This window comes from Oncorhynchus masou, unplaced genomic scaffold (assembly GCF_036934945.1).
Source record: "Oncorhynchus masou masou isolate Uvic2021 unplaced genomic scaffold, UVic_Omas_1.1 unplaced_scaffold_5705, whole genome shotgun sequence".
NCBI classification, from domain to species: domain Eukaryota; kingdom Metazoa; phylum Chordata; class Actinopteri; order Salmoniformes; family Salmonidae; genus Oncorhynchus; species Oncorhynchus masou.
Window position 1 is genome coordinate 1 of NW_027012123.1, and position 18,762 is coordinate 18,762.

The following is an 18,762-nucleotide window of genomic DNA, read 5'->3' on the forward strand; positions in this document are numbered from 1 at the left end:
CTCTCCCTCTCTCTCTCTCTCTCTCCTCTCTCTCTCCCCGCTCTCTCTCTCGCTCTCTTTCTCTCTGATAAAATCAGTTCCTCTGACGAGAACTGCTTGAAACTAATTTCCTTGTAATTTAGAGATTGAATGTGTATTGTGTAAGTACATGCACACACACACATAAACTCATGTACACAAACAAACACACAGAAGCGCACTGCAAGAACTAGATCACACCGCGTGACGCACGCACACATACACACAGTGGTGACAGAGGTGAGGGTTGGGTTGGTAGGGGGATTGTCCTCTAGAGTGTATTCTGCTGTATCTCAGCCACAGAGACACACCATTGATCATTCTGTGGATCATTGCCTTTTATCTCCTAAAGCCTGTAATAAAACTGACATTGGAGCGGAGAGAGACAGAGAAAGAAGGAGAGGGAACAGGAGGACGGGGACGGCAGTGACAGGGGGCAGAAGGAGGGCTCACAAGGTCATTTCCCTGAAAGATCTTGTGTCTAGCTTCTGCTGGACTGCTGCAGAATATTCCCAGTGTGTCTGTACTGAACCCTTCTATTCCCTGTGTGTCTGTACTGAACCCTTCTATTCCCTGTGTGTCTGTCCTGAACCCTTCTATTCACAGGGTGTCTGTACTGAACCCTTCTATTCCAAGTGTGTCTGTATTAAGCTCCTTCTATTCCCAGTGTGTCTGTACTAAACCCTTCTATTCCCAGTGTGTCTGTACTGCACCCTTCTATTCACATGGTGTCTGTACTGAACCCTTCTATTCCCAGTGTGTCTGTTCTGAACCCTTCTAGTCCCTGTGTGTCTGTACTGCACCCTTCTATTCACAGGGTGTCTGTACTGAACCCTTCTATTCCTAGTGTGTCTGACATGAACCCTTCTATTCCCAGTTGGTCTATGCTAAACCCTTCTATTCCCAGTGTGTCTGTACTGCACCCTTCTATTCCCAGTGTGTCTGTACTGCACCCTTCTATTCACATGGTGTCTGTACTGAACCCTTCTATTCCCAGTGTGTCTGTTCTGAACCCTTCTAGTCCCTGTGTGTCTGTACTGCACCCTTCTATTCACAGGGTGTCTGTACTGAACCCTTCTATTCCTAGTGTGTCTGACATGAACCCTTCTATTCCCAGTTGGTCTATGCTAAACCATTCTATTCCCAGTGTGTCTGTACTGCACCCCTCTATTCACAGGGTGTCTGTACTGAACCCTTCTATTCCCAGTGTGTCTGTACTGCACCCTTCTATTCACATGGTGTCTGTACTGAACCCTTCTATTCCCAGTGTGTCTGTTCTGAACCCTTCTATTCCCAGTTGGTCTATGCTAAACCCTTCTATTCCCAGTGTGTCTGTACTGCACCCTTCTATTCCCAGTGTGTCTGTACTGCACCCTTCTATTCACAGGGTGTCTGTACTGAACCCCTTCTATTCCCAGTGTGTCTGTTCTGAACCCTTCTATTCCCAGTGTGTCTGTTCATGAACCCTTCTATTCCCAGTTGGTCTATGCTAAACCCTTCTATTCCCAGTGTGTCTGTACTGCACCCTTCTATTCACAGGGTGTCTGTACTGAACCTTTCTATTCCCAGTGTGTCTGTACTGCACCCTTCTAGTCACATGGTGTCTGTACTGAACCCTTCTATTCCTAGTGTGTCTGACATGAACCCTTCTATTCCCAGTTGGTCTATGCTAAACCCTTCTAGTCCCTGTGTGTCTGTACTGCACCCTTCTATTCACAGGGTGTCTGTACTGAACCCTTCTATTCCTAGTGTGTCTGACATGAACCCTTCTATTCCCAGTTGGTCTATGCTAAACCCTTCTATTCCCAGTGTGTCTGTACTGAACCCTTCTATTCCCAGTGTGTCTGTACTGCACCCTTCTATTCACATGGTGTCTGTACTGAACCCTTCTATTCCTAGTGTGTCTGTACATGAACCCTTCTATTCCCAGTTGGTCTATGCTAAACCCTTCTATTCCCAGTGTGTCTGTACTGCACCCTTCTATTCCCAGTGTGTCTGTACTGAACCCTTCTATTCACAGTGTGTCTGTACTGCACCCTTCTATTCACATGGTGTCTGTACTGAACCCTTCTATTCCCAGTGTGTCTGTTCTGAACCCTTCTATTCCCAGTTGGTCTATGCTAAACCCTTCTATTCCCAGTGTGTCTGTACTGCACCCTTCTATTCCCAGTGTGTCTGTACTGCACCCTTCTATTCACAGGGTGTCTGTACTGAACCCTTCTATTCCTAGTGTGTCTGACATGAACCCTTCTATTCCCAGTTGTTCTATGCTAAACCCTTCTATTTCCAGTGTGTCTGTACTGCACCCTTCTATTCACAGGGTGTCTGTACTGAACCCTTCTATTCCCAGTGTGTCTGTACTGAACCCTTCTATTCACATGGTGTCTGTACTGAACCCTTCTATTCCTAGTGTGTCTGACATGAACCCTTCTATTCCCAGTTGGTCTATGCTAAACCCTTCTATTCCCAGTGTGTCTGTACTGCACCCTTCTATTCACAGGGTGTCTGTACTGAACCCTTCTATTCCCAGTGTGTCTGTACTGTACCCTTCTATTCACATGGTGTCTGTACTGAACCCTTCTATTCCTAGTGTGTCTGACATGAACCCTTCTATTCCCAGTTGGTCTATGCTAAACCCTTCTATTCCCAGTGTGTCTGTACTGCACCCTTCTATTCACAGGGTGTCTGTACTGAACCCTTCTATTCCCAGTTGGTCTATGCTAAACCCTTCTATTCCCAGTGTGTCTGTACTGCACCCTTCTATTCCCAGTGTGTCTGTACTGCACCCTTCTATTCACATGGTGTCTGTACTGCACCCTTCTATTCACATGGTGTCTGTACTGAACCCTTCTATTCCCAGTGTGTCTGTTCTGAACCCTTCTATTCCCAGTGTGGGCTGCTGCTCTGGGAGGGAGAGGGTGGTCGATGGTGAAACCGTCCATTAATCATTTTGTTGAGTCAACAAGGAAACATTCTCCCACCTTAGTACCTTAGTCCCCTAGTCCCCTAGTACCATACAGAGACTACCTTAGTACCCTAGTACCTTAGCCTCTGTATGGTACTGGGGTTCTAAAGTACTAGGGTACAAAGGTACCAAGGTGCTCGGTGCTAGGGTACTATCTTAGTACCCTAGCACCTTGGTACCTTTGTACCCTGGTACCCTAGTACCATACAGAGACTACCTTAGTACCCTAGTACCTTAGTACCCTAATACCCTATTACCTTTGTACCCTAGTACTCTAGTACCTTAGTACCCTAGTACCATACAGAGACTACCTTAGTACCTTAGTACCCTAATACCCTAGCACCTTTGTAGCCTAGTACCCTAGTACCTTAGTAATCCAGTACCTTAGTACCCTACACAGTTCACTACCTCTCTCCGACACATGTTCTGTACTGTACATGGACACACTCTTTTTGTAATACACATTCTATCCTGCACACGAACAGCCACATACATATACACAGTACACGCACACTCACACACACTCCCTCTCTTTTAGGCAAACTCACACTCACTCCCACACACAAATAGCCACACAATCACACCCAGTACACACAGTCACAGCTGTGTCCATGAGCCTGTGAGGGAATAGCAGACCTAGTTTCAGTGAGCTCATGTCACGATGCCTCCGGAACTTTCATTGCGCACACCTGTCCCCTATTCCCACTGATTAGTACTTGTATAAGTGTGCCCTTTGGTTTCCATTGGACTGTCCATTATTGTTACATTGTCCGTTGGTGCCTGTGAATACCTGTGCTGTGTGTTTTGGCTTTCGTGCCCTTGTGGATTGCGCAGATGAGTACGGGTCTCGTCCCGTGTGATAATCATTGTGCGCGTGTGCTATTTATTCAAGGTACTCCTCACTCTTTTGTTTTGGGTTTCAACCCTGTGTTTTGTTACGGATTTGTTTGGTCTTCGTCCCCATGCCTTTACACTGCACGCCGTAATTTGGGCTTAATAAAAAAAACGATTATACATTCCTGCATCTGTCTCCCAATCCTTCATGCCAACGTGACAGCTCATGTGTTTAGTCAAGTCACTTCTCATTCTGCTGAGCATAGCCCCACTCTCAGCCAAACAGGAAACACTGGGGATTTGCTCTAAACCGGAGCTTCACTATAAATGTACTGTAAAGCCACAGACTACGAGCAACATTAACCATAGTGTTATAGTCCAGATTTCAGTGCTTCCAACTTTTGAAGAAAACTTGGAGTGAGATGTAATATGATAATTTCATTGCTCCCTGGCACAACCCCTAGATGGGGGGTTGTAAAATGGTACTGTTTTAAAGCTAATTTCCCACAATTCTATGCATTTTGACATGGATTTAGTTAGGGCTATGACCAGGGAGGAACATTAAAAACAAATACACCACAGGTCAGGTGTATTCAGGATACTTTGAACATTAAATGAACACTCAAAATGTGATGACTTGGTTACTTTTTAGGTGGTTTGACACTTCCTTCAGACAGTAATGAGATGGGAGGAAGCAGGGATTGATCCCTGTTCTCAGGTTGAAAGTTAGATGCAACATGTGTGGGAGTTTTACCATCACACCAAGGCTCTGTACAGGAAATGTTTATATTAATGGTTGATGGCAGTGGGTAAGCAAATCATAGATTGCAGTCTCCTTGTCCATAGATTGTTTTCAAGGTAAACACACAAATATTTTGTAAGTTGGGTGAACTTTTTAAAATAGGACTGGAAGAAAGTACTGGGTGTTATTATTATAATGTATTTGTTATAACAATTAATTTCTCAAAATCATCCAACCTTCAAGAAAAATCTAATGAATATCAATATTCAGGTGGTTTATGTCTACTAGTTGAAGATCCTTGTCATTCTCTTACTCTACATAGACATTATGTGATGTGTTTATGAGTTGTGAGTCCTCCTACCATCTTTGCCTAGCTTGTGCACAATAATAAAATGTCCAAAATTATACTTGAGGCCTGGAGCATTCAATATCCATTGCTTATTTGTATGACTTATTCAAAACTGTCCATGAATGGCTGCAAAAATACATAGCCCCATATTATCCATTTTCAAAAACACAAGTAGGCTAATCAGATTACACTGGCAACATTTACAAGAAGTGGAATCATAAAATAAGTGTGGGGAATAACAGTAGTGCTTCTACTGGCAATCACACTAATTACCCTAGATGTTAGCCCATTGTGAAGAATGATAATTGTTCCACTGATCAGACTAAATAAAGTAAATATATAATAAAATCTCCTGAGGACAAAATAAAATGAATCTGCCTCTACGCCATAACCAAATGACTGTAATATTTATTGTCCCTCCTCTAGATTCAAATGTACACTTTGGGGTTCACAATATGTTTGACAAAATTATTTTCATAGTTACAAATCAGGTCACCCTACTAAACTTCCCTGCTAAAACATATTGTAATTTTGTTGACAACGGTGTATATAAAACAGCTACCATGCTGCTCTTTTTACAGTTTGATAAACTCAGCTGAGAACGTTCTCTCTCTCCATTCAGCTCCACTCTCCTAATCTTGAGGGGTGTTTCTTTGAAATGCACATCCAATTCCCTTGATCCCTTTACTTAAATAGACCAATCATATGCTCCAATGTGCCGCGGTTCACAGTGCTGTGGTAAAACAGGACAATGATAGAGGTTCTGCTCATGATGTTAAGTTGCAGGTGCAAATGCTACGATTTCAAAAATATTTGGAGCACAGTTGAAAAGTTAACACACTGACTATACAATGGACTAATTAGAAAAATAAATACAGTACTTTTCATTGCGTGAGATATAAGAGGTGTGGCGTGTGAGTGTGACAAGAGGGTCAAATACGTGTCTCACAGCCAATGCATGAGAGTTGGGAGCTCTGAGACTGTCTTCTATTTTATTTATTTTTTATTTGACCTTTATTTAACTCGGCAAGTCAGTTAAGAACAAATTATTATTTTCAATGAGTTAACTGCCTTGTTCAGGGGCAGAACGACTGATTTTTTACCTCAGGGATTTGTTCCTGCAACCATTCAGTTACTAGTCCAACGCTCTAACCACTAGGCTACCTGTCTCTAACCACTAGGCTACCTGTCTCTAACCACTAGGCTACCTGTCTCTAACCACTAGGCTACCTGTCTCTAACCACTAGGCTACCTGTCTCTAACCACTAGGCTACCTGTCTCTAACCACTAGGCTACCTGTCTCTAACCACTAGGCTACCTGTCTCTAACCACTAGGCTACCTGTCTCTAACCACTAGGCTACCTGTCTCTAACCACTAGGCTACCTGCCTCTAACCACTAGGCTACCTGTCTCTAACCACTAGGCTACCTGTCTCTAACCACTAGGCTACCTGTCTCTAACCACTAGGCTACCTGTCTCTAACCACTAGGCTACCTGTCTCTAACCACTAGGCTACCTGTCTCTAACCACTAGGCTACCTGTCTCTAACCACTAGGCTACCTGTCTCTAACCACTAGGCTACCTGTCTCTAACCACTAGGCTACCTGTCTCTAACCACTAGGCTACCTGTCTCTAACCACTAGGCTACCTGTCTCTAACCACTAGGCTACCTGTCTCTAACCACTAGGCTACCTGTCTCTAACCACTAGGCTACCTGTCTCTAACCACTAGGCTACCTGTCTCTAACCACTAAGCTACCTGTCTCTAACCACTAGGCTACCTGTCTCTAACCACTAGGCTACCTGTCTCTAACCACTAGGCTACCTGTCTCTAACCACTAGGCTACCTGTCTCTAACCACTAGGCTACCTGTCTCTAACCACTAGGCTACCTGTCTCTAACCACTAGGCTACCTGTCTCTAACCACTAGGCTACCTGTCTCTAATCACTAGGCTACCTGTCTCTAACCACTAGGCTACCTGTCTCTAACCACTAGGCTACCTGTCTCTAACCACTAGGCTACCTGTCTCTAACCACTAGGCTACCTGTCTCTAACCACTAGGCTACCTGTCTCTAACCACTAGGCTACCTGTCTCTAACCACTAGGCTACCTGTCTCTAACCACTAGGCTACCTGTCTCTAACCACTAGGCTACCTGTCTCTAACCACTAGGCTACCTGTCTCTAACCACTAGGCTACCTGTCTCTAACCACTAGGCTACCTGTCTCTAACCACTAGGCTACCTGTCTCTAACCACTAGGCTACCTGTCTCTAATCACTAGGCTACCTGTCTCTAACCACTAGGCTACCTGTCTCTAACCACTAGGCTACCTGTCTCTAACCACTAGGCTACCTGTCTCTAACCACTAGGCTACTCTCCCGCCCGCCAGACATGTCTATTTTGTATAAACATGTCTGTTTGTTGAAATCTATTTTGGTGAAAACTTGGCACGGATGGACATTGTTGCTTATATTCCTCTGTTGACTCAGATTAGCATTTAGCATCAGTCAGAAAGAGAATACTGTAGCAACAGCCTATGATAGTTAAAGCATAAGGAATCTCAGTAGACACGGTCTCTGACACTGTGTTCTGTCTTAGTCCAGAAACAAGAAGGGCCCCAGCCTGATGACCACGGTGGCCATGCCTGTGTTCAGCACCAAGAACGAGACGGTAAAGTGTATGTGTCTTTGTGTGTCTGTCTGTCAGTCTGTATTTTTCTTTCTTTCTGTCCATCTGATTGTCTGTGTGATACTCATTGAGTCTGTCTCTCTCTCTGTCATTGAGTCTTGTCTGTTTTTCCTCTCCGTACAGAAGAACCAGGGTATTCTCCTAGGGGTAGTGGGCACCGACATTCCCCTACAGGAACTTATGAAGATCATCCCTAAACACCTGGTACAGTGTCTAATAACCCAAAGTTATGACGCATTGTCATTTACTGTTCTCATACACTCTACTTCATGTAATCAATTATCTCTATATTATTTGTGTGCCTTCAGCTGGGTATCCACGGTTACGCATTTGCCATCACTAACAACGGCTACATCCTGACCCATCCAGACCTGAGGCCACTGGTAATACACTGTCTCCTAAACACACTTGTCCCCTAACCTTAACTGTAACCTTGCCACAACATTGCATTAGCCCTAACCTGCACCTACACCTTGGACTATATAGAAAGCAGGAGAGCGGTTCATTGAATTGTTAATACATATAATGCTGCCAATGAATATGAGTGTTTTTAAAAACAGAACCAGTTTGAGTGAGTGAGCCTCCCAACTTGCTCGGTAGCAATCTATAATCCCCACCTTTTCCTTTGATATATGCATGCAGGGAGAGACACAGACCATTGATAGTACTGTAGGTCTGGCTGGCCCTGGCTAACTGAGCTAACAGTAACCCTGAGGTAACCCTCCTGTCCTGTAACTGTCCTATGCATAGACTGCACCATAGACACTCACCTGTAACTGTAGACTAGACCATAGACACTTACTCTCTGGGATCCTGCTTGGGTTCCCACTGGAAACATGTTCTAGTGGATCTGTGTGTAACAGTGTCTGTGTAATATTAGTGCCCCTGTGTGGGTTTTTCTGTGTCGTAGACTGTGATGTGACTGTGGGTGGTGTATTCTGATCTTGAACCAGACTCTATTGGACTGGATGTTTTTATATTATTGGTTGTTGAATGAACTGATCAATTAGGCGTTATTGAACTGGGGACTTCTAACCTGGTGGAACCAGCCTGATGACACTATAGCTCAACATTCTGTTTGAGCGGTCAACATTCTGTTTGAGCGGTCAACATTCTGCGCAGTGAGTCAGTCTGCTTGATCAGGCTAGGAGTGTTCTGGTTTTGAGCAAAGTTAGTGAGGCCTTATAAAAGGTTCACTCTGAAATGTGTTTCATTTTATTAGAATTTTTTAAAACTTTTACCCCTTTTTCTCCCCAATTTCGTGGTATCCAATTGGTAGTTACAGTCTTGTCTCATCACTGCAACTCCCGTACGGACTCGGGAGAGGCGAAGGTAGAGAGCCATGCGTCCTCCGAAATACAACTCAACCAAGCCGCACTGCTTCTTGACACAATGCCCACTTAACCCGGAAGCCAACCACACCAATGTGTCGGAGGAAACATCGTACACCTGGCGACCGTGTCAGTGTGCATGTGCCCGGCTCCGCCACTGGAGTCGTTAGAGCGTGAAGTGACAAGGCCATCCCTGCCGGCCAAACCCTCCCCTAACCCAGACGACATTGTGACAATTGTGCGCCGCCCCTTCGGTCTCCCGAAGGGACAGAGTCTGGACTCGAATCAGGATCTCTAGTGGCACAGCTAGCAACTACGATTCAGTGTGTTAGACCACTGCACCACTGAAATGTGCTGTTTACACAGAACATCCACAGTGCAACCAAAATCTGAAACTGCTTCCCTCAAATGTGTGTTCCTCTGTACCTCAGTACCAGAAGGGCCAGAAGAGGAGGAAGCCCAACTACAGCAGTGTGGACCTGTCTGAGGTGGAGTGGGAGGACAAGGATGACTTTGTACGTCTAAACCCTGACATAAGAAACGTTATACACACATCTGACTGGTTTCATTTGAAATAATAATACTATTGACAGTATTCAATCCAAGGCATGTTGCAGTGCCTTGCGAAAGTATTCGGCCCCCTTGAACTTTGCGACCTTTTGCCACATTTCAGGCTTCAAACATAAAGATATAAAACTGTATTTTTTTGTGAAGAATCAACAACAAGTGGGACACAATCATGAAGTGGAACGACATTTATTGGATATTTCAAACTTTTTTAACAAATCAAAAACTTGGGCGTGAAAAATTATTCAGCCCCTTTACTTTCAGTGCAGCAAACTCTCTCCAGAAGTTCAGTGAGGATCTCTGAATGATCCAATGTTGACCTAAATGACTAATGATGATAAATACAATCCACCTGTGTGTAATCAAGTCTCCGTATAAATGCACCTGCACTGTGATAGTCTCAGAGGTCAGTTAAAAGCGCAGAGAGCATCATGAAGAACAAGGAACACACCAGGCAGGTCCGAGATACTGTTGTGAAGAAGTCTAAAGCCGGATTTGGATACAAAAAGATTTCCCAAGCTTTAAACATCCCAAGGAGCACTGTGCAAGCGATAATATTGAAATGGAAGGAGTATCAGACCACTGCAAATCTACCAAGACCTGGCCGACCCTCTAAACTTTCAGCTCATACAAGGAGAAGACTGATCAGAGATGCAGCCAAGAGGCCCATGATCACTCTGGATGAACTGCAGAGATCTACAGCTGAGGTGGGAGACTCTGTCCATAGGACAACAATCAGTCGTATATTGCACAAATCTGGCCTTTATGGAAGAGTGGCAAGAAGAAAGCCATTTCTTAAAGATATCCATAAAATGTGTCGTTTAAAGTTTGCCACAAGCCACCTGGGAGACACACCAAACATGTGGAAGAAGGTGCTCTGGTCAGATGAAACCAAAATTGAACTTTTTGGCAACAATGCAAAACGTTATGTTTGGCGTAAAAAGACACACAGCTCATCACCCTGAACACACCATCCCCACTGTCAAACATGGTGGTGGCAGCATCATGGTTTGGGCCTGCTTTTCTTCAGCAGGGACAGGGAAGATGGTTAAAATTGATGGGAAGATGGATGGAGCCAAATACAGGACCATTCTGGAAGAAAACCTGATGGAGTCTGCAAAAGACCTGAGACTGGGACGGAGATTTGTCTTCCAACAAGACAATGATCCAAAACATAAAGCAAAATCTACAATGGAATGGTTCAAAAATAAACATATCCAGGTGTTAGAATGGCCAAGTCAAAGTCCAGACCTGAATCCAATCGAGAATCTGTGGAAAGAACTGAAAACTGCTGTTCACAAATGCTCTCCATCCAACCTCACTGAGCTCGAGCTGTTTTGCAAGGAGGAATGGGAAAAAAATTCAGTCTCTCGATGTGCAAAACTGATAGAGACATACCCCAAGCGACTTACAGCTGTAATTGCAGCAAAAGGTGGTGCTACAAAGTATTGATTTAAGGGGGCTGAATAATTTTGCACGCCCAATTTTTCAGTTTTTGATTTGTTAAAAAAGTTTGAAATATCCAATAAATGTCGTTCCACTTCATGATTGTGTCCCACTTGTTGTTGATTCTTCACACAAAAATACAGTTTTATATCTTTATGTTTGAAGCCTGAAATGTGGCAAAAGGTCGCAAAGTTCAAGGGGGCCGAATACTTTCGCAAGGCACTGTATATAGTAGCACACTGGACAGCCAACAAGGTGCCTTTTAAAAGCAATGTCCCAGACATTTTTGGAAATCACATTCATGGTAAACGCTGCGGATGTCGGCTCAAGCGTAAATTACCTTTAAAAGGGGCATTATCGGCTGTCCAGTGTGTTACTCTGTAACGCGCCTCTGATTCAATGCTGGTCTGATCAAACTGAACAAATATAACACCTCCTGGTGTCTAATAATGATGACACCAGAACTGCACAGACTCCTTTCAGCTGGTTTTTCTGTTTCAGCTGCGTAATGCAATGGTCAACAGGAAGACGGGGACTTTCTCCATGGAAGTGAAGAAGACAGTAGACAAAGGGGTGAGAAAGGAGGAGGGGGATGACCCTTACAGTTACTGTATACCAAAGACTGTGGACTGTAATGAAATCAGTGGATGAGTCCTTATGCTTCGTGCTTTCCTCTGTGCTATCAGAAACGTCTGCTGAAGATGCACAATGACTACTACTACACTGAAGTCAAGGGAACTCCCTTCAGGTTTGCGCAGTTTCCTATTTATCTTGATACATTCTCTAATATTTAATGTACAGTGCATTCGGCAAGTATTCAGACCCCTTGACTTTTTCCACATTCAGACCCTTTGCTATGAAACTCGAAATTGAGCTCAGGTGCATCCTGTTTCCATTGATCATCCTTTAGATCAGTGATTCCCAAACTTTTTATAGTCCCATACCGCATAAAACATTCAACCTCCAGCTGCGTACCCCTCTAGAACCAGGGTCAGCGCACTCTCAAATGTTGTTTTTTGCCATCATTGTAAGCCTGCTACACACACACTATATGATACATTTATTAAACATGAGTTTGAGTTTTTGTCACAACCCGGCTCGTTGGAAGTAACAAAGAACTCTTATAGGACCAGGGCACAAATAATATTATAATAATAATCAATCATTTTGCTCATTATTTAGCCATCTTACATATAAATCCTTATTTGTTCATCAGAAATGGTGAATAACTCACAACAGGTTAATGAGAAGGGTGTTCTTGAAAGGATGCACATAACTCTGCAATGTTAGGTTGTATTGGAGAGAGTCTGGCTTAAATAATTTTCCACACACAGTCTGTGCCTGTATTTAGTTTTCATGCTAGTGAGGGCCGAGAATCCACTGTCACATAGGTACGTGGTTGCAAAGGGCATCAGTGTCTTAGCTGCGTGATTTGCCATGGCAAGAAACTCTGAGCGCAGCTCAATCCAGAAATGTGTCAGTGGCTTCTGATTAAATTCAATTTTCACATAACCGCTTGTTGCAATTTCGATGAGGCTCTCTTGTTCACATATCGTTAAAAGGACTGGAGGCAGGGCATGAAAGGGATAACGAATCCAGTTGTTTGTGTAGTCCGTTACGAGAAAGTACCTGCATAATTGCGCACCCAGCTCACTCAGCTCACTGGGGTGGCAGGGTAGCCTAGTGGTTAGAGTGTTGGACAAGTAACCAGAAGGTTGCAAGTTCAAACCCCCAAGGTACAAATCTGTTGTTCTGCCCCTGAACAGGCAGTTAACCTAGGCCATCATTGATAATGAGAATTTGTTCTTAACTGACTTGCCTAGTTAAATAAACGTAAGATATATATATTTTTTCATACTCAAGTGCTTCGCTATATCATATTTGAGTTCATTTGCACACAAAAAAATCATACAGTGATGGAAAGACCTGTGTGTTGTCCTTGTTAATGCAGACAGAAAAGAGCTCCAACTTCTTAATCATAGCCTCAATTTTGTCCCACACGTGGAATATAGCTGCAGAGAGTCCCTGTAATCCTAGATTCAGATCATTCAGACGAGAAAAACACCACCCTGATAGGCCAGTCGTGTGAGAAACTCTTCATCATGCAAGTGGTCAGACAAGTGAAAATCATGGTCAGCAAAGAAAACATTAAGCTCGTCTCTCAATTTAAAAAAAACATGTCAATACTTTGCCCCTTGATAACCAGTGCACTTCTGTATGTTGTAAATGCGTTACGTGGTCGCTGCCCATGTCATTGCATAATGCTGAAAATACACGAGAGTTCAGGGGTCTTGCTTTAACAAAGTTAACCATTTTCACTGTAGTGTCCAAAACGTCTTTCAAGCTGTCAGGCATTCCCTTGGCAGCAAGAGCCTCTCGTTAGATGCTGCAGTGTACCCAAGTGGCGTTGGGAGCAACTGCTTGCACACGTGTTACCACTACACTATGTCACCCTGTCATGGCTTCTGCTCCATCAGTACAGATACCAACACATCTTGACCACCAAAGTCCATTTGATGTCACAAAGATGTCCAGTACTTTAAACATATCCTCTCATGTTGTCCTGGTTTCCAGTGGTTTGAGGAAGAGGATGTCTTCCTTAATTAACCCCCATAAACCTTAACGGACATATACCAGGAGCTGTGCCAGGCCCGTCACATCTGTTGATTCATCCAGCTGTAACGCATATAATTCATTGGCTTGTATGCAAAGCAGAAATTGTTTAAAAACATCTCCTGCCATGTCACTGATGCATCATGAAACAGTGTTGTTTGATGAAGGCATTGTCTGTATTGTTATTTTGGGCCTTTCCCCCCAGCATTGTCCCAGCCATATCTGTGGCAGCAGGAAGAATTGAGTATGGGGCTTGCCTGTGTGGGCTTGCCTGTGTGGGGCTTGCCTGTGTGGGGCCTGCCTGTCCTAGCCACTCGGTAGCTCACCATATAAGACGCTTCTTAACTCCTTCTTATTAATGGTATCTGTAGCTTTTATACATGTCTTACTACTCGAAGGTCATCTTTATTCTTGCTCAAAAAACTCCTGTGGTTTATTTTTCAAAGGGTTATGTTAAGTTTCTAAATGTCTTTACAAGAGTGAAGGTTTCCTGTGAGAGTAATGGTTAATGTGATTGGATGTTAATTATTTGACATTGTGTTGTTATTTTGCTGAACACTAGATGGTTTAATTTTATTTTTGGCTGTGAAACGAGGCTACTCAGGTGAGAAAACAAACCTCACCCAAATGTTTAGCCCTGTTGGAAAATATAAAGGTACTGCTTGAAAATGTTTATTTATTTATTTATGTGAATCACATTTTCATTTGGCATACCCCTGACGGCATTGGGAATACCTGCTTTAGATATACAACTTGAATGGAGTCCACCTGTGGAAAATTCATTTGATTGGACATTATTTGGAAAAGCACACCTGTCTATATAAAGTCCCACTGTTGACAGTGCATGTCAGAGCTAAAACCAAGACATGAGCTTGAAGGAATTGTCTGTAGAGCTCCGAGACAAGTTTGTGTCGAGGCACGGATCTGGGGAAGGGTACCGAAAAATGTCTGCAGCATTGAAGGTCCCCAAGAAAACAGTGGTTACCATCATTCTTAATCATTCTTAAATGGAAGAAATTTGGAACCACCAAGACTTTTCCTAGAGCTGGCCACCCAGCCAAATGAGCAATCGGGGGAGAAGGGCCTTGGTCAGGGAGGTGACCAAGAACCCGATGGTCATTCTGACAGAGCTCTAGATTTCCTTTGTAGAGATGAGGGAACCTTCCAGAAGGACAACCATCTCTGCAGCAGTCCACCAATCAGGCCTTTATGGTAGAGTGGCCAGACGGAAGCCACTCCTCAGTAAAAGGCACATGAGTTTGCCAAAAGGACATAAAGGACTCTCAGACCTTGAGAAACTCTTTGGCCTGAATGCCAAGTATCACATCTAGAGGAAACCTGGCACCAGTCCTACGGTGACGCATGGTGGTGGCAGCATCATGCTGTGGGGATGTTTTTCAGAGGCAGGGATGGGGAGACTAGTCAGGATCGAGGGAAAGATGAACGGAGCAAAGTACTGCAAGATCCTTGATGAAAACCTGTTCCAGAGCGTCAGGACCTCAGACTGTGGCCACGGTTTAGCTTCCAACAGAACAACGACCCTAAGCACACAGCCAAGACAATGCAGGAGTGGCTTAGGGACAAGTCTCTGAATGCCTTTGAGTGGTCCAGCCAGAGCCTGGACTTGAACCCAATCAAACATCTCTGGAGAGAACTGAAAATAGCTGTGCAGCGACGCTCCCCATCCAACCTGACAGAGCTTGAGAGGATCTGCAGAGAAGAATGGGAGAAACTCCCCAAATACAGGTGTGCCAAGCTTGTAGCTTCATACCCAAGAAGACTCAAGGCTGTAATCGCTGCCAAAGCTGCTTCAACAAAGTACTGAATAAGGGTCTGAATACTTATGTAAATGAGATTTACTGTTTGTTTTTTAAAATACATTTGCAATCGTTTCTTTGTTTTTACTTGGTATTGTGTGTAGATTGATGAGGGAAAAAAATGTAATCCATTTTAGAATAAGGCTGTAACGTAACAAAATGTGGAAAAAGTCAAGGTGTCTGAATACTTTCCGAATGCACTGTAGTCCGTCACTACTGGGTTCAGGTGAGTGGAGATGTCATTCATGTTGAGCAGAGGAGAGTATGGTGCACTATACTTCTTTAGCTTTTCAGTACATTTATTGATTTATCCATTTATCTTGATCAATTCTCTTGATGTTCTTCTGTGAGTTGACATGATGGGCTGGTTCCGTGAGTGAATGACATGTGAATGTAACTGTTGACTATCTCTGCGGTTCACCCTACTGTGTGTGTGTGTGTGTGTGTGTGTGTGTGTGTGTGTGTGTGTGTGTGTGTGTGTGTGTGTGTGTGTGTGTGTGTGTGTGTGTGTGTGTGTGTGTGTGTGTGTGTGTGTGTGTGTGTGTTTATATTATTTCTGTGTTCAGTGTCGGTGTGGCTTTGTCCAGAGGCCATGGCAAATTCTTCTTCAGAGGAAACGTCTCCGTAGAAGCAGGTAAGCGTCACTCTACTCATTCACTCTCCCACTCCTTCTATCCTACACTCACTCAACAAACTACCAGTACATCATCAGTTTCACATAGGATCTGTGTATTCTGTACCTGTGGTCTGCCTTTTCATAAGGCCATTTATCAGCCCACTGAGCCTGGCCCTGCTGGAGCGTCACTGATCTGATGTTCATGTGTTTTTCAGGGCTTCATGACCTGGAACAGCCAGATGTTGCACTGGCAGATGAATGGTAATGCAGGGGGTTATGGGTAATGTTGAGAGTTAAAGGCTTGAGCTTGGTCAGACAAGCATTATATACAGTGGGTATCAAAAGTATTCATCCGCCTTGGATTTCTTCACATTATATTGTGTTACAAAGTGGGATTAAAATTGATTTATTTATATTTTTTTTGTCAATGATCAACACATCATTCTCTGTAAGGGGAAGAATTTGTATTTATTTTTATATTAATTAAAAATAAAACACTGATATATCTTGATTTGATAACTTTTCACCCTCTGAGTCAATGCATGTTAGAAACACCTTTGGCAGAGATTACAGCTGTGAGTCTTCTTGAGTAAGTCTCCAAGAGCTTTTCACATCTGGATTGTGCAATATTCACCCATTGTTCTTTTCAAAATTCTTCAAGCTTAGTCATGGTGTTGGCGCTCATAATGAGACAGCAATTTTCAAGTCTTGCTATAGATTTTCAAGCAGATTTCAGTCAAAACTGTAACCCTTCCACTTAGGAACATTCACTGTCTTCTTGGTAAGCAACTTCAGTGTAGATTTGGCCTGCTGTTACAGGTTATTGCTGAAAGGTGAATTTCTTTTTATCCTGAAAACTCCCCAGTTTTTGTGGATGCCAAGCATACTCATACCATGATGCAGCCACCACCATGCTTGACATTTATGCCAGAAAGTGTATTCTTTGCCATGTTTTCTTCTCTCCAGGATGACTTTAGTGGCTTGTCACATACAGGATGAATGTTTGGGAATACTTCTTTTCACTCTGTCTTTAGGTCATTATTGTGGAGTCATTAAAATGTTGTTGCCTCAGTTTTCTCCCATCACAGCCTTTGAGCCATTGTTTTAAAATCGCTAATGACCTTATTGGGGACATCCCTGAGCTCAGTTAATTTCAGGAGAACTACTCTATATGTGTCTGTTTTTTATACATCATCCACAGGCTCAACATAATTATTAACTTGACCATGCATAAAGAGATATTACATGTCTTGTTCCCCATCTACCGATCACTGCCCTTCTTTGTGAGGATTTTAAAAAGCTCCCTGGTCTTTGTAGTTGAATCTGTGCTTGAAATGCGATACTTGACTGAGGGACCTTACAGATGGATGTATGGGGGACAGAGGAAGGGTTAGTCATTCTGGAATCATGTCAACTCCTATTATTTCAGTCCATGTAACTTGTGATATGTTAAGTCAAATTTTACACCTGAACTAATGTAGGCTTGCTTAAACAAAGGGAGTGAATACTTATTAAATTACTACATTATTTATTACATTTTTCATTTGTAAAAATGTGAAGAATTTTTATTTTCACTTTATGGAGTATCAATGACCAAAAAAACGTACAATTAAATATATTTGGAACGGGCTCCTTCCGTCGAAGGAGAGGTCGGACCAATACGCAGCGTGGTTGAAGTTCATGGTTTTTTAATAAGAAAAACTATACATGAACAAACTACAAAACAATAAATGTGACAACCCGAAACCAGTCCCATGTGGTGCAAACACTGACACAGGAGACAATCACCCACAAAACCCAACACCAAACAGGCTACCTAAATATGGTTCCCAATCAGAGACAATGGCCTCACACCTGCCTCTGATTGAGAACCACATCAGACCAAACACAGAAACAGACAAACTAGACACACAACATAGAATGCCCACTCAGATCACATCCTGACCAAACAAAACATAGAAACATACAAAGCAAACTATGGTCAGGGTGTGACAATATTTCCATCCCACTTTGTAACACAACAAAATGTGAAAAAATCAGAGGGCTACTGCTCTCTGTAAATCTCAGTAAACATGTTATGTTGAGCCATGTGACATAACAGCACATGTGTCTGTTATGTTATGGCCAAAATGTTGGTACTTTTCATTAAGTGTTTGGTAGTATTTAGACAGTGTATGACTTTCTTCAGTATATATTTGTGGGGTGTGTTTCTACCTGTTCATTTGACAGGACGTACTGCAACACAGACGAGTACTATGAGCACCGTTCTCTCTCCCAGATCCAGGCTATTAAACTCTACCTGACCGGACGCAAACCACTCATCAAATGTGAGCCACACCTCACTGGGATCTATAGGCCTACTAACTATAACCCTAACCCTCAGCCTTAACCCTATACCTAACCCTCAGCCTTAACCCTATACCCTAACCCTCAGCCTTAACCCTGTACCCTGACCCTCAGCCTTAACTCTATACCCTAACCCTCAGCCTTAACCCTATACCCTAACCCTCAGCCTTAACCCTATACCCTAACCCTCAGCCTTAACCCTGTACCCTGACCCTCAGCCTTAACCCTATACCCTGACCCTCAGCCTTAACCCTATACCCTAACCCTCAGCCTTAACCCTGTACCCTGACCCTCAGCCTTAACCCTATACCCTAACCCTCAGCCTTAACCCTATACCCTAACCCTCAGCCTTAACCCTATATCCTAACCCTCAGCCTTAACCCTATACCCTAACCTCTCTAACCTTAACCCTAACCCTCAGCCTTAACCC

General features: G+C 43.4%; 1 protein-coding gene across 1 annotated transcript; it reads left to right on the forward strand.

The window, feature by feature from the left end:
• Window positions 1–7,506: 7,506 nt before the first annotated feature.
• Window positions 7,507–18,313, forward strand: LOC135536197 (voltage-dependent calcium channel subunit alpha-2/delta-3-like; the record flags this gene model as incomplete). The annotated part of the gene is made up of 9 exons (XM_064962571.1): window positions 7,507–7,578; window positions 7,720–7,800; window positions 7,905–7,979; window positions 9,359–9,442; window positions 11,442–11,513; window positions 11,627–11,688; window positions 15,937–16,004; window positions 16,202–16,247; window positions 18,216–18,313. Coding segments are annotated over 9 exons (658 nt in total), but the record flags the coding sequence as incomplete, so codon positions are not given.
• Between the last annotated feature and the right edge of the window lie 449 nt (window positions 18,314–18,762).